This window comes from Gymnoscopelus braueri (genome assembly GCF_963280865.1).
Source record: "Gymnoscopelus braueri genome assembly, chromosome: 17".
NCBI lineage: Eukaryota > Metazoa > Chordata > Actinopteri > Myctophiformes > Myctophidae > Gymnoscopelus > Gymnoscopelus braueri.
The window spans coordinates 30,953,533-30,967,482 of record NC_137617.1 but is presented as its reverse complement, the minus strand read 5'-3'; the positions used below and the strand labels follow the sequence as shown (position 1 = coordinate 30,967,482).

At 42.9% G+C, this 13,950-nt stretch overlaps 1 protein-coding gene across 2 annotated transcripts in view; it reads left to right on the top strand.

The window, feature by feature from the left end:
* The window catches only part of slc39a11 (solute carrier family 39, member 11), a 103,304-nt gene that overhangs the window by 21,244 nt on the left and 68,110 nt on the right, over positions 1 to 13,950 (top strand). For both annotated transcript variants that reach the window (XM_080455326.1, XM_080455325.1), the window contains exon 4: positions 8,654 to 8,812. In XM_080455326.1, coding sequence (XP_080311452.1) covers positions 8,654 to 8,812 — 159 coding nt within the window. The remainder of the gene's footprint in view (positions 1 to 8,653; positions 8,813 to 13,950) is intronic.

The following is a 13,950-nucleotide window of genomic DNA, read 5'->3' as shown; positions in this document are numbered from 1 at the left end:
ATAGCTATTTAGATATTTGGCATACATATTGAGGTATGATATTTTTTATCGTGCTGCCCCATAATTCGCAAGTAGAAAGTAAAAAATAAGTGTTTAATTGAACGGTAATTCAAATTTAACCTATCATTTTATAAAGGACGATTTACTTTTCGGGCAAGTGGGCAAGACCTGTGGGCAAGTAGAAAATGACCTGTACTTGCCCGACGGGCAAGTGCCTCTGAGACCTTAGTGTCAACCCCTGCAGTAAGGATGTTTTACAGTTGCAACACCGCAATAACAAAGTTGTCTTAAACATAGCAAAATATCCTCAATGTGGAGAGAAGCCCCTCCCTTTTCAAGATAGAGGGCATTATACTGATTTTATTAAAAGAAAACATTCAGGAGCGGATAGAAAGGATGGATGGATGGATAGATAGCAGAAAAGGAGTGATCAAATGGTAATCAGACAGTGGAATAATGAAGCCAAGAAGTAGTCTTTGAGCCTTAGAAGGACAGAGTAAGTATTGATGTCGTAGAAGAGATGTCAGGAGCAGTAGATTAATTGGTCATAAAGGGAAAATGGATTGTGTATACGGTAGATGTGTCCATCTACATGTACGGTAGTTGTGAATTGATGGAGCACGGGTGAGGGATAGGATGTGAGGAATGATGGATAGATAAATTAGTCACGGAGTCAGGAGATCGATGAGTGATATGAAGCAAACATCAGAACCCCCACAAGGCCCAATTTACTTCACAGCTTAATCTTTTTCTCAGAAGCTTGTGGCAAGAAGCCCGGAAGATCGTTTAGGGAGTGTAGATGGAGAATCCGGAGTGATATGGAGTTACTGCTCAATTTCTGAGATGGGGTCTCTTTGTTGGTCATTGACCAGTCAGTTGTGTCATATCTTCCTCTTCCATCAAGTCCATCGATTCCACCCCTATCTTTTGCCACTGGTTCGCACCTGTTGTGTAGCTGCTACAAAGTGCCGGCTATTAAATTTGCTCTGCACTCAGGTGGAACCTCTGAGCTCTGCGGGGTCATTGTCACCAGCGGGGGTCTGATTATTCTGGAACATGGGCACACGCACAGCTGTTTGCTCTAATCTCCGGCAGACTAAAGCACTCAGCTGCAGACAGAGGAGAGAGAGAGCGCTCTGCGAAAATGACAACTCTGTGTGTCGCTATAATGGAGCAGGGGCAGTGTAATTTAGCCTTGATGACACTCTGTGAAGTCTCAACTCTATTTTCGTATCTTATCCAAGGATCGAGAGACAGCTGAGATGATAATTATGTTTCAAGCTGTGATATGGTCCTTTCAGGTGATCTTTCTTAATGTTTCTTTTTAACCTGACGTAAACCATAACTCTATAAATTCTATAAACCAGTGGTTCTCAAACTCTTTTTTTTTGTCACTTAGATTTTTATTAGATTTTCCACACACACACATACAACATATAAAAATAAAATAAAAACAGTGGGAGACAGACTACGCATAAGTAAAACAAAAGATCAACAGGGAAACACATATCATTTCAATTCAGTCATGACTGTAATATCACAAGGGCTTGAATTATTTATTATTATCATTTTTTGTTTATATTATTTTTCCTCACTCTCTGGGGGAGCCTAGGTATATCTTCTGGTTCTTTATCTAGTCTTCCTCTCATTATACTTTACATCCCCTCTTTATCATTAATTTGCTTCTCAAAATCCCCCTCTTTATCTGAATTATAATGTGACTTAAAAAAATATGTCAGTTCTTTTGTACTGTCTCCACATATAAAAGAAACAAGACAAAAATGTGACTTCCAAACACGGGGTAAAAAACTCCGTGACCCCTAAACCCACCAAACAGGGTGTGGGGGCAAACCCCATCCTAAACGGGGGCCCCACCCTAGGCAACTAGTTCTAATCCCATCCTTGGGTTTCCCCTACGCCTAGCCATCCTCCTCTTAACATAAAAAACTCTCTGTTGGTACATTTCCCCCCCAAACAGAAAAAAAAAAAAGACACAAACATTTTCGTTTGTACATACAGCCCAACTTTCCACTCTAATCCCCACATTGAGTTGGTGGTATTCCCAAAATATGTCCTTTGAATCAAAACGATAGGAGGGTTCTTTATTTCTTTTGTTGTTTCTTTTGTTCTTTTTCTTTTTCATTTTTAAATATGTCTATTAGCATGACATCAATGTCTTCTTCTTTTCTCTGCAAATTGTCCTTCGCTGTTCATTTCCCCTTTCCCCCCTCCACCCTCATACCAACTCAATGTTACCTCTTATCTCTTAGCATGTTGTATTCAGTTCTTTTTTAAGTACACTCTCAACTTTTCTTTGGCTCTCTTCATCGCTCCTCTTTCCCCCTCTGTTCGTCTTCGCTCCTCGGCTCCATGGTTCGATCCCGTGCGTCCATCCTCCTCCGCCGTTGGGTCCACAGTCGACACGACGTATCTCCCGTCCTCCCTCGGCGAGTCAGCGTCTCGTTCCGCGCTTGGTTGTCCCACCATGTAGCCTCTCTCTCTCATGGCTTGGGTGACCATATGTCGCATTTCTGTAGATCCTCACTCCGTCAAGCCAATGTATCCTCATCTTCGTGAAGGGGGTCTTTTTCTTTTAAGAGTTTTTTGGCAGGGAGATATTCTTTCCGTATACGGACAACTTCGTGTGGGTAGTCGTGGTCGAAGCCCAGTTGCTTGTTACCAACTTGGATCTTTGTTTCCCAGGCCTTTTTAAGCACCATCTCTTTCGTCTCAAATCGAAGAAAGTTAATCACAATGGATCGGGGGGTGGCCGATGGGTTGTTAGTTTTCTGAGTGCGAGCGCGGTATCCCCTCTGTATGTGGAGTTGGGTCCCTTTAGGTAGAACAAGCTCCGTTTGAAACAATTGTTCCATATATTTCACTACTGAATCCCCTTCTATACCTTCCATTAGAACGAATACCCGGATGCTACAACGCTTAGCTTGCAACTGCATGTCCAGTAGCTCCGTTTGTAATTGTTCCACACGGTTCACCAACCCCGTCACCACCACCTCATCTGCCCCTGTTTTCCCCTCTTCCATTTCTGATATGTGCATTTGTGTCTCGTGTGCACCAGCCATCAACGTTGCCATCTCTTCATCATGTCGTTGAATCTGATGATCTATCTCCCTGCAAAAACGTATGATTTCCTCCTTCATTTCCTTTTTCACTTCTTCTTTAAACGACGCGAGCTCCTGTTGTCTTTCCTGCTTGTCAGATTTTAGCTCTTTAGAGATATTAGCGAGTCCCGTTCGCAGTATTTCCGCGATGTTTTCGTCCATTATTTTACCCCTTAGTTCTTTCTCTATGTTGGCGATTCCCTCATTAATACCTCGGCCAGGCCCCCGTCCATTTTCCCATTCGAGTCTTCTTCTCCGCCCGTCGTCGTCGTTGATTTTGTTGTCTCCTAAACATGACTTTTCATTCCTTTTCCACTTTGGTTCTGTTTTTGTCGAGTTATTGTCGAGTTATTATGTCCAACTGTAGAGAGCTAACTACTTAAGCTGCACCTCACTCCGCCATCTTACCGGAAGTCGGTTCTCAAACTCTGTAATGTGAATTTATATTTATTTGGCTGCGGACCCCCATCTGAATATACTTTATTTAGTGCTAGGAACCCCCATACAAGATTTGTGTTATTAAAACATTTCACATCTTTTCAAGATTTTCTGAAGAAAGCAGATCAGATCTACGCCACAATGAGACACGTTGTGAGCTTGTAGATCTGCTATTGTCAAGTGGTTAAAGTGATTTTGATACCATATTAACTCATTTAGCTGGGGACCTCCTGGAACACCCTCAAGGACCCCTGGGGGTCCCCAGACCCCACTTTGAGAACCACTGCTGTAAACAACCATGGCAACATTCAACAGCTTTCCCAAACAAAGGGAGGAACTTTTCTAGATTGAATATGATATGAAAATGTCGAACTCTAAAACTCATGACAATAAAAATGCAGCCAGAAGCCTAACTACTCGGCCTGGCTCCTTCGCCGCTTTAAAACGTATTGACGAACTGGCTCGGATTCATCGTTCATTCTCCGACTCTGTAAAGTGAAAAGGTCAATCCGATGCTGTCCAAAGTCACACCTTCTGTGGAGTAATGAAAGGAGCAGAGAGGAGAAACATAAGACGCTGCGGCATGGGGCAACAGCCCTGTAATTGGCTAAAAGCGTCGATGTCACTGACAGGCCTGCCAATAGCCTGGAGGCCCTGTTGAGAGACTGTTTAATGAGTCCATCGTGGTAGATCAAGAGGGAGACAACGGGATCCTTGTTCATCTGTAGGCAACCCGTTCTCACTCCCAAGGCGTCACATTTTGCCGCTCTGTCAGTAGCCCTGAAACGTCAAGTTTTGACATGACGGGACGCCCTGGAAGTCAGGTTTTGACATGACGGGTCACGGGACACCATGGGACGTCGCATGTTGACAAAACTATGCCTAAACCTAACCCAATCCCCAACCTCACAAAAATGTACCTAACCCTCAGCCTAACCTCACAAAAATATGCCTAAACCTAACCTTAATCCTAACCCTAACCTCACAAAAACTATGTGGAGAGAGAGAGAGAGAGAGAGAGAAAAAAAAAAGTTGAATCAGTGGTGGGATTCGATCACAGAAGGTTGGGGTCACTACTTTAGCGCTGCTACCAGGTTAGCCACCGAGGCAGCTGGCTAAACCCTTGATTTGATTAGTATTTGAAGCTCCGATGTGTGCCTTATACTTGTTGTAGTCCTACATTGACGTATTAGGGAGTGAAAATGACAGGGCGGCAATAACTGACACCTATCTGTGAGAATGTGTTGCTGCAGGGGAGGCTGAAGAGGTGAGGGGTCGGGATTAGAGCTCTCAAGGGGCCTGAAAATCCCCCCCCAAAAGGTTATTGCCATTGAGCAATTGAATCAGAATTTATGTACTGTAGGCAGCTGCTCAAATTGAGTGAGAGAGAGAAAGAAATAAGATCTCACATAATAAGTAGTTAATAAACCTTGTTACCTCTTCACCGTTTCAGTAATTAATAATCAAGAGAGTCAGATTATCCATATATCCTATTGCATTTGCATTTGTCTTTCAGCACTCTGAGATCCCCCCCCCCCCCTCTGTGTGTGGGCTCTGACACAGCTGGACTGCGCAGCACGTTTAGTGCCACTGTTTACAGAACTGAACGTATACTGTACGTATATCGTACATCAGTGTTGGATGCTCACATAATTATTGTTATAGTTATCATGCTCAGTGTGAATGGAAATCTGTATTTCTTTCCCGTAGCATCGGAAGCTTCCAAAGAGTTCATGGACACATTCATCACCAGTCTTTAGTGGGCGGGCCAATTAGGGGCCATGGTGCTGTATCTAGTTCTCAGTACTTATGTTGTTTCAGATCAGTAGATTGATTGATTGATTGATTGATTGATTAATTAATACGTCTACAAATCTTGTTTTTATTGGTCCTTTTTGTTGTCTAGCAGGCTCCATATGCATGCATATTGACAATGTTGCACAGAATCCTTGATGTACGATTCATTTGAAATAATCACCTAAAGATTCTTTTTGAAAGCATTTTTTATGTTTTAGGAATTGGTATGCTTTAACACAAATCTAAAAGGATAATTAGACCCTAAAACCTGGATTGGTAACATAACAAAATATATGTTATACTGTTTCCGTGGCCCTGGGAATTGCTTTTCTCTCTCAACAAATTGCTAGCCTTTGGTGAACACTCAATTCAATAATTTATTTATGCTCGATAGTCACTGATGTTACCCTCATTTACAATGACGATGAGCAAACTATAATTTATACAAACAACAATAATTATACAAACAACAGCAAACATATCAGTAAAACTAATACAGACATGAAGAAATACAAAAAGAACAGTAATTTAACACACACACACACACACACACACACACACACACACACACACACACACACACACACACACACACATTTGTTTGTTCAATGCCAGCTTGCTTAGTTTGTTAAGACTCACCGCTTAACGCACAGAAGATAACACTGCGTCTTGCGCTGATCTTAACTCATTCCCTGCCTAGAACGTAAAAAACGTAATTATATCCAATTACCAATTCTGGCAAGAACGTAAAAAACGTAATTTCTTTTTTTTCATTTTTTTTCATTTTTAATTTTTTTTTCCAAATTTGACCCAAAGACCAAGGAGATATGATTTTTCGAAGATCTAGACTCCTATCCACTTCCTTGTTAACTTAAAACTTACAAATTCTGTATCTCGGCTCCTGAGTACTTTTTTTTCAATTAAAAATCTCTGGCAGTGGGCAAACGCGTCCAGAAATAGTTCAGGCAGTGAATGAGTTAAAGGGAATGGCAGCGGGTACTCTGATTGGATTGATTAAAGTAACGCCCAAACACACCCATGACTAATTCAGGGCCGTTTTACCGCATAGCGCCTTGGTGCAGTGTGCACCCATAATAGCAAAATGGCATTGGTCGATTGGTCCCAAGTATTAGGCAGGTACAAGTACAGCAATGTGAGTGGATGCAATTCACGGTCTTCCTCACTTGCATAGAAGAGTTTAATGTGACCATTGGGTTCTAGAGTTGGTGAATGCAATTAATATCCTCGCAGGATAGAAAACCAACAGGGGACAGTGGTCCCATGAAGCCTGTTGTTTTGGGATCCTTTGCAAGGACAAGACAAGATTCAACTGTGTAGTTCAGCTCATGAGAGTACTGAACTTAACAAATTTCAGCTTAAAATAATCCTATAAATACTTAATCCCTTTCCCTGTCCTTATTACAGTTTTTCTTTACATTTTCAAAACAGTTCACACACAGGCCTACACTGAAAGTCGCTGGCCACAAAGACAAAATATTTTGTAACACTCACAAACAAAAGCAAGTATTTCTATCAAACAACACAACATCAAAATAATATATTTGTCACTAAACAATGGACAACAAAATGCATGAATATGAACCGGTTCAACCTTAATTTGTGCTACAGTATATGTGCCATTTGTTGATACTTTACATATTTATGTGTGACAAAAAGGCTTTAGTGGCAGTCCTCTGCACCTATTCATGGCCTCTGGTCAGTTGCAGAGAACACTTCCTCAGTTGGGTTCAGAAAAAGAGAGTATGAAAGGAGGAATTGCATCATCATCATAGTGTAAGGCTGTGCTCCAAACTATTCACAATGTGAGAGTGGTGGAAGGCAGGGGTGTACTGGTAAATTTTTATTGGCGGAACGCTATTTTAATAACGTCACACGCACATAGTGCACATTTTATTTTACCTTAATGTAGTGTATACATAGGAAACAAGTTTGTATACGAAATTACTAGTTTTTAGTCTTTGTAAATCTTCTCAAGGAATGCCTTGAATTATAGGAGCTGAAACTAAACGTTTGCTTTGAACGAGTATCTTTCTCTTCTTTGACAGAGGCACTGTTGCGTGCAGATAGGATACAGGCACCAGCGGCTACTAAGCCAAAATGCTGTGTTGCTGACCGTGTACTGTATGAGTGAGGATGCATTTGCACACTCACTTGTAAACCTGTTATGCAAAGTAGCCATTTGGGTACTTGGCTCATGAATCGAGGGGGACGCGTTTTAGCGTGCAAGCGCACACGTGCGTGTGCGTGAAAAAAGGTGTCACGTGAAGCAACAGTGCACCCCTGGTGGAAGGCAACATTGCCCCATATGATGACATACAGTCATGCCAGGTCTCACAACACGTCGCAAGCTTGTAAATGAGTTACAGGTGTGCCTTGAGATTTTGACTTGCCCACTGATGTGTTGATAATTGGTACTGTATGTTGCTCACCAAACATAATTACATGCACTGACACACCACCAGTGTACTCAGACACATGAGAACAGAGCCCCACACACACACACACACACACACACACACACACACACACACACACACACACACACACACACACACACACACACACACACACACACACACACACACACACACACACACACACACACACACACACACATGAACATGCATACCCATTGCCTGCTGGTTGAACTGTGACACACATTATACACCCAGACATGCACACACACACACACACACACACACACACACACACACACACACACACACACACACACACACACACACACACACACACACACACACACACACACACACACACACACACGAACATGCATACCCATTGCCGACTGGCTGAACTGTGAAAACGCCGACGTGTCGATGCATTTAATGCACTGATGACTAATGGTTAGTTATTGTTGTCATGGAGCAGATACTGTGGAAAAGTTCAGGGAGCCATCGTGTGACGTTTCTATCCAAAGGCGAGGTGTGTGTTTATGTGTGTGAATAGCTAGAAGACAGCCACGGAGTAACCTGGAGGGTGTGCACACCCTTGCGTACGCGCGCACACACACACACGCACACGCACGCACACACACAGGTTTTTGTTTTTTGCCCTTGAGGGCTACTTGGTTGGTGACCTTTCATGTGTCTGCCACACTTTGGTAGTGAGAGGACAGGAAAAAAAAGGATACACCTCAAGGCTTAATACAACAACTAGGCTAAAGCCTAATTTATATTTATTTATAAATACACCATTATGCTTGACTAAATGTTAATTATTTCTGTCTGTCTGCCTTCCTTTCCTCTGCCTTTTCTCAGGTGATGCTGGCTGCCTCTTATTGGTCGTTGCTGGCACCAGCGATCGACATGGCTGAGGATTCTGGGAAGTATGGCTCGTTTGCCTTTGTGCCTGTGGCGGTGGGTTTCGCTCTGGGAGCAGCCTTTGTCTACTTCGCTGACCTCGCCCTGCCCTGGTTGGTAAGAACCTGGCATTAGAGCTCTTCAGGGGTCCCCCCGATTTCCGAAAATACTATAATAATATAGGACCCGAGAACCGTTCGGGTCCGGATCCGTGTTTTACCATAATCACTCGGAGCCAGTGGTGTAAAGTAACTAAGTACATTTACTTAAGAACTGTACTTAAGTACAGTTTTGAGGTATTTGTACTTTACTTGAGTATTTCCAATTTCCAATACTTATACTTCTACTCCACTACATCTCAGAGGTACATTTTGCACTTTTACTCCACTACAATTATTTGAAAACTTTAGTTACTAGTTACTTTTCAGATATAAATTATTATATTGTAAGACATGCATTAACCACTTCAGCCCTATTTTAGACATACTATAGGCTATTTGAAAATAGCCGATCTACAAGCTCACAACGCGTCGCGATGCAACGCGTTGTGAGCTTGTAGATCTGCTATTTTCAAACATAGCACACAGGCTCAGAGCGCAAAATACACCTCCATGGGGGTGCCGATGGCCTAGTAGTGGTTAAGGCACATACCACATATGGGCTCTAATGCAAGCCTGACAGTGAGTTGCGGGTTCGATTCCTTAGCCTGACGGCTTTTGCTGCGTGTCACTCCCTGGCTCTCTCCCTATTGTCACTCTTCACTGTTCTATCCAATAAAGGCAAAAAAAATAATTATATATATATATATATATATATATATATATATATATATACTGTATACCTCCATGGAATCAAAATGCGCTTGTGGCGTGTGCGATCCTTATTCATCAAGGTGAAAACATGCAAATGAATGTCATTGTCTCGTATTATAGGCTGCTACAGTACGTAGCTGCTAGGTTTCATGAATATGGAGTATAACTAACATCTAGCGAGCCTGTTCGAACAGCATTTTAGGTATGTCGAGTCCATAAAATAGTAGGTCGAGTCTGTAATCGGATCTCGGTCCGTCTTTTAAAAACGAATTTCGGGTCCACTCGGATCTTGGAACCAATTTCATGGGTCCGTCCGGGTCCGTCATTTGAAAAAAAATCTGAAACAGTCGGGTCTCGGAATAAAAATTCACCGGTCCATTAGGGTTCGGGTCTGGCATTTTGGACCTACCTGGCATAAAAATTAGCAACCGCAGAAACCATTTTGGAAGAGCCTTTTTTCACTAGCTGCATCTATCCTGTACTAGTATAGTATACAGTAATAGCAACTTCGACAAAGTCAGAAGAAACTCCTTACATCGGCCCTTGCAGATAGTCTGGTGCCAGGCATCCCATTCTTCAGCCTGTACTTCCCATCTGTTTGGAGACGGAGTCTCTCTTAGGAGTCCTTGAATTGGAGTGGGGTGACCAACTCGTCTGGTGCCAATGGTCAGTTATCCCAACAGTATGTCCTTTGGTAACCTCCCATTCTCCATGCGTTGGACATGACCCAGCCATTGAAGGCAGCATTGATTCAACAGGGAGTAAATAATATACACATCCCAGGGTATGGAGTAGTATATTGTATCTTGTAAAATAGAGTTACAACCTTGCCATGTGTTAGACCATCCTGATCTCCAGAGAATACCGTAACATTGCACGGAACAGTGCACTTCATTCCGTGGATAGTCGCCTCGGAACTCCCAAATTGCGTGCATATGTACGGCGAGTCCCACGGTGGGCGTAACCAGTCGCAACACGGAAAAACCCGGAAGCAGAGCAGTCCGCACAATAAAATTTACGATTCTGTGCCTATCGGTACATAACTCAAACGGCGCTGAGTAGGCACAGGCGAATGTCCCACCGTTCAGGACGGCAACTCGGTCGCCTTAGCTCCCTCGGTGGTCCTTCACGGGGGGACAATTCGCCTGTGACTGCGCGCCTCCGAAATGGTTTTGTCACAAGGCAGCGCCGTACCATATGCACGCAATTCGGGAGTTCCGAGGCGGCTATCCACGGAATGAAGTGCACTCGTTCCGTGCAATGTTACGGTAATCTCTGGAGATCGGGTTGACACCTACAGTATGTCTCACTATCGAGGCAGGGAGAGAAAACTCTTCTTGTAAAATTCCACTATATTCCACAATATCCCATCGGGATGGAATGATCCATCGGTTTTGCTGAAACCAAAAAGTGGAAGAGTCTGCGCTCAGGGCCCTGTGATTGACAGACTCTGATTGGCTCTTCCACCTTTTGGTTTCTGCAAAACGCCCACCCAGCGCTTGGGGCCAGACCGGTCTGCAGAAGACGCATGATAATGTGAATTCACTCGAACGGGATGGTTTACCAGGCTACCTGTATGCCAGCTTTCATCATTTCCATCCTCCGTTGGATACCATAGGTATCATTGATGGAACGTTGCTTGGTATGCAGAGCTTGTTGTCTCTGTCAGTCAGTGTAAGTATTGTAGAATTGGAGTCAGGCAGAGGTATCGTATTTGCATTAGAGCCGACCCTGAGAGGAGAGACCGAGTCCAAGCTGGCCGTGTAGTTAAGTCTGTGTCTTTGTTTAGAGTAGACAACAGAGAGGCTGCTCATTCATGGACTTTAATGGTGCTAATATCCCTAGAAAACGTTTACCTTGTCCTGCAGAGAAGAATTGTTGGTGCGCCTGAAAGAGGTTTTAGCCAATGCCAAAAATGATAAGAATTAAGAATTAAAATGGCAATTCAAATCCTCTCCAAGTATAGCAGCGAGTATGTTCTGCTCATCCTCTTTGTTGCAATTTCTGTGGTTTGGATAAATAGCCATTGAGTTAATACACATGAGATCAGTATCTTAAACATTTTGGCTTCATAATTATACAGTAGGTCCATTTCATGTCACAGCAGAGATTTCCCACGATTGCGAAGTCATATCAGTTAGAGGGAGTAAAGTTATGGTGATTTTCTTTGTCTTTTTACTTGTAGTACAGCAAGCAGTTTAGCAAAGCCTTCCCTATGAAAGGCTCCTTATGTACGGTTCAAAACGGTACTGAATTTTGGTTAGGATAAGGATAATTCCTTTAACAGGTCTGTTCATGAAAGTCCTTGTGGTCTTGTTTCCAATGAGGGCCTGTGAGCAATTAGGGGTTAAGAGTCTTGCTCAGGGACAAATTTCATTTCATCGACACATTTGCTGGCCTGGCCTGGAATCGTACCTGGGGCAACCAGGGCCTCTGGCTCCCTAGGCGGGCTCACTAACCACTCAGCTATGGCCGCCCCTCAGTTGACATTGAAATGCAGTGGTTTTCCGTGAGCATTGCAAGGCATATGAAAGGATATAAAACTGAAAACTGCAAAGGTATTGCAAACTGCTTTGTGGCACTATGCTTAGCATTATCACTTCACAACAAGTTCTGTGGCGAGTTTGCATTCAGTACTGGAAAACACCAGGAATTGAACGGTTTAATTTTTTTTCCTGAATATTGTTCATGTAAAAAATTTCTTTATATATCCCTTTAAGACTTCAAGAACCATCTCACCATTGGCATATCAGGAACAGAGCAGAATGCCCTGTTAACATTATGTCTCATTGTGTATGCAAAAGCCAGCCAAGAAGGTGTGTTGTATAATTTGTCAGTGGAGCATCAGGGGGCTCTGCATGGAGAGAACCCACCTCACTGCTGCCCATGTTGGAGAGATGTTAATGAGGCCTGCTCTTGTAAATCCACTTGACACTTGGCACTGTGTGTGTGTGTGTGGGTGTGTGTGGATGTGTCTGGGTGGGCGGGTGGGTGTGTGGTCCGTAATTTATTTAAGATGGCTCTACGAGTCCTACTTGTAACTGCAAATGTTGAGATCTGGTACAAAACTGAATTTCACCCACTCTTATTTACACCTGTAAAGTGTGTGGGAGCGTGTGGGCCCAGTTGGAGAGGACATGATGGAGGAGGTGCTTCTTGCACAGTAAGGTGATAAGACACAATAATGAGCCATCACACAGCAACGTGTGTTGTTTCCACATTCATGATGACAACTTACCATGGACGTCACTCACTTAATTCTGTGGCTTAGCCACAGGAATCCTGGGAATGTCATAATAGGCAAACATTTGGTGAGAATCTGCAAACATTCATAGAAAATTACAGATCCAAAAGTGGCTTCTTTTTTTAGGTAAGATATTTGGTGGAGAGGGAAGAAAGGAGGGGGACCAAGTGTATACCCCTGGGGTGCCCTTGTTAACGAAGTATATAGGATTTAAGTAGGGCTGTCACGATTACAAATTTAAATTGACGATTCACTCAAATAATTGCGATTAACGATTTAATTGTGTGTTTGGCATCGAACATTGGAACATATGAAGCCTTTTGAGCTTCGTCAGCAAAAATTGCACAGGGCAGATATGACAAGTAACTGAAATATATAAAGAAATTATTGACATGTTTAATCATTTTTATACAGTACATGTAAAAAAAAAGCAGAAATAGTCACGAAGTGACTCGTTGTGAGCTTGTAGATCTGCTATTTCTGCTTTTTTAAACAATTGAAAATGTGTGAAAATCTTTCAACATGGAAACGATAATGACGATTATGCAAAAATAGTTGCGATTATACGATTATGTAATAATTGTGACGGGCCTAGATTTAAGTGCTTAAGGGGTTTGCTCCGAGAGTGTGGGTAGTGTAATTCCCTATGCATTTGCTTCTTTGTTGAGACCGTTCCAAGCCTGCCTCCCTCCCTCCATCGCCAGCCCTGGTGAGCCAAGCCTCGTGCTGAGAGGAGAGGAAGGGACACAGCCAAAATGTTCCCGTGATGACAGGCTTGACCAAATGTCAATATGACCTTACCTGGATGTCTTGATGGGAAACCCATTTTTTTTTAAAAAGAGGCCCCACATCATGCTTTGTGTGTTCTGTGGGAGACTGTGTGTGTGTGGCCTCATGGGCCATAGACAACTTTTTGGTTTATCTTTTGTAGATCTCACACATATATGTACTAGTCCTGTCCACAGTTGCAACGATTCTGTTCACTAGTGTTTGAAACAATGTTTTCTCTTCGAATTGAAGAAAACGGAAATCTGAAAAGGAAATGATTGGCGACGCAGTCAGGAGATGGTCTAAAAAAAATTCAGCAAATTAAATGCCCTCGTAGTTCGGCATGTCTGCTCACTAACCCCGTAATCTCAACATCCTGGGTTTTGAGTCCGCTTCAACGGCTGCCTTGCACATCTTGTCTGCTCTTCCAC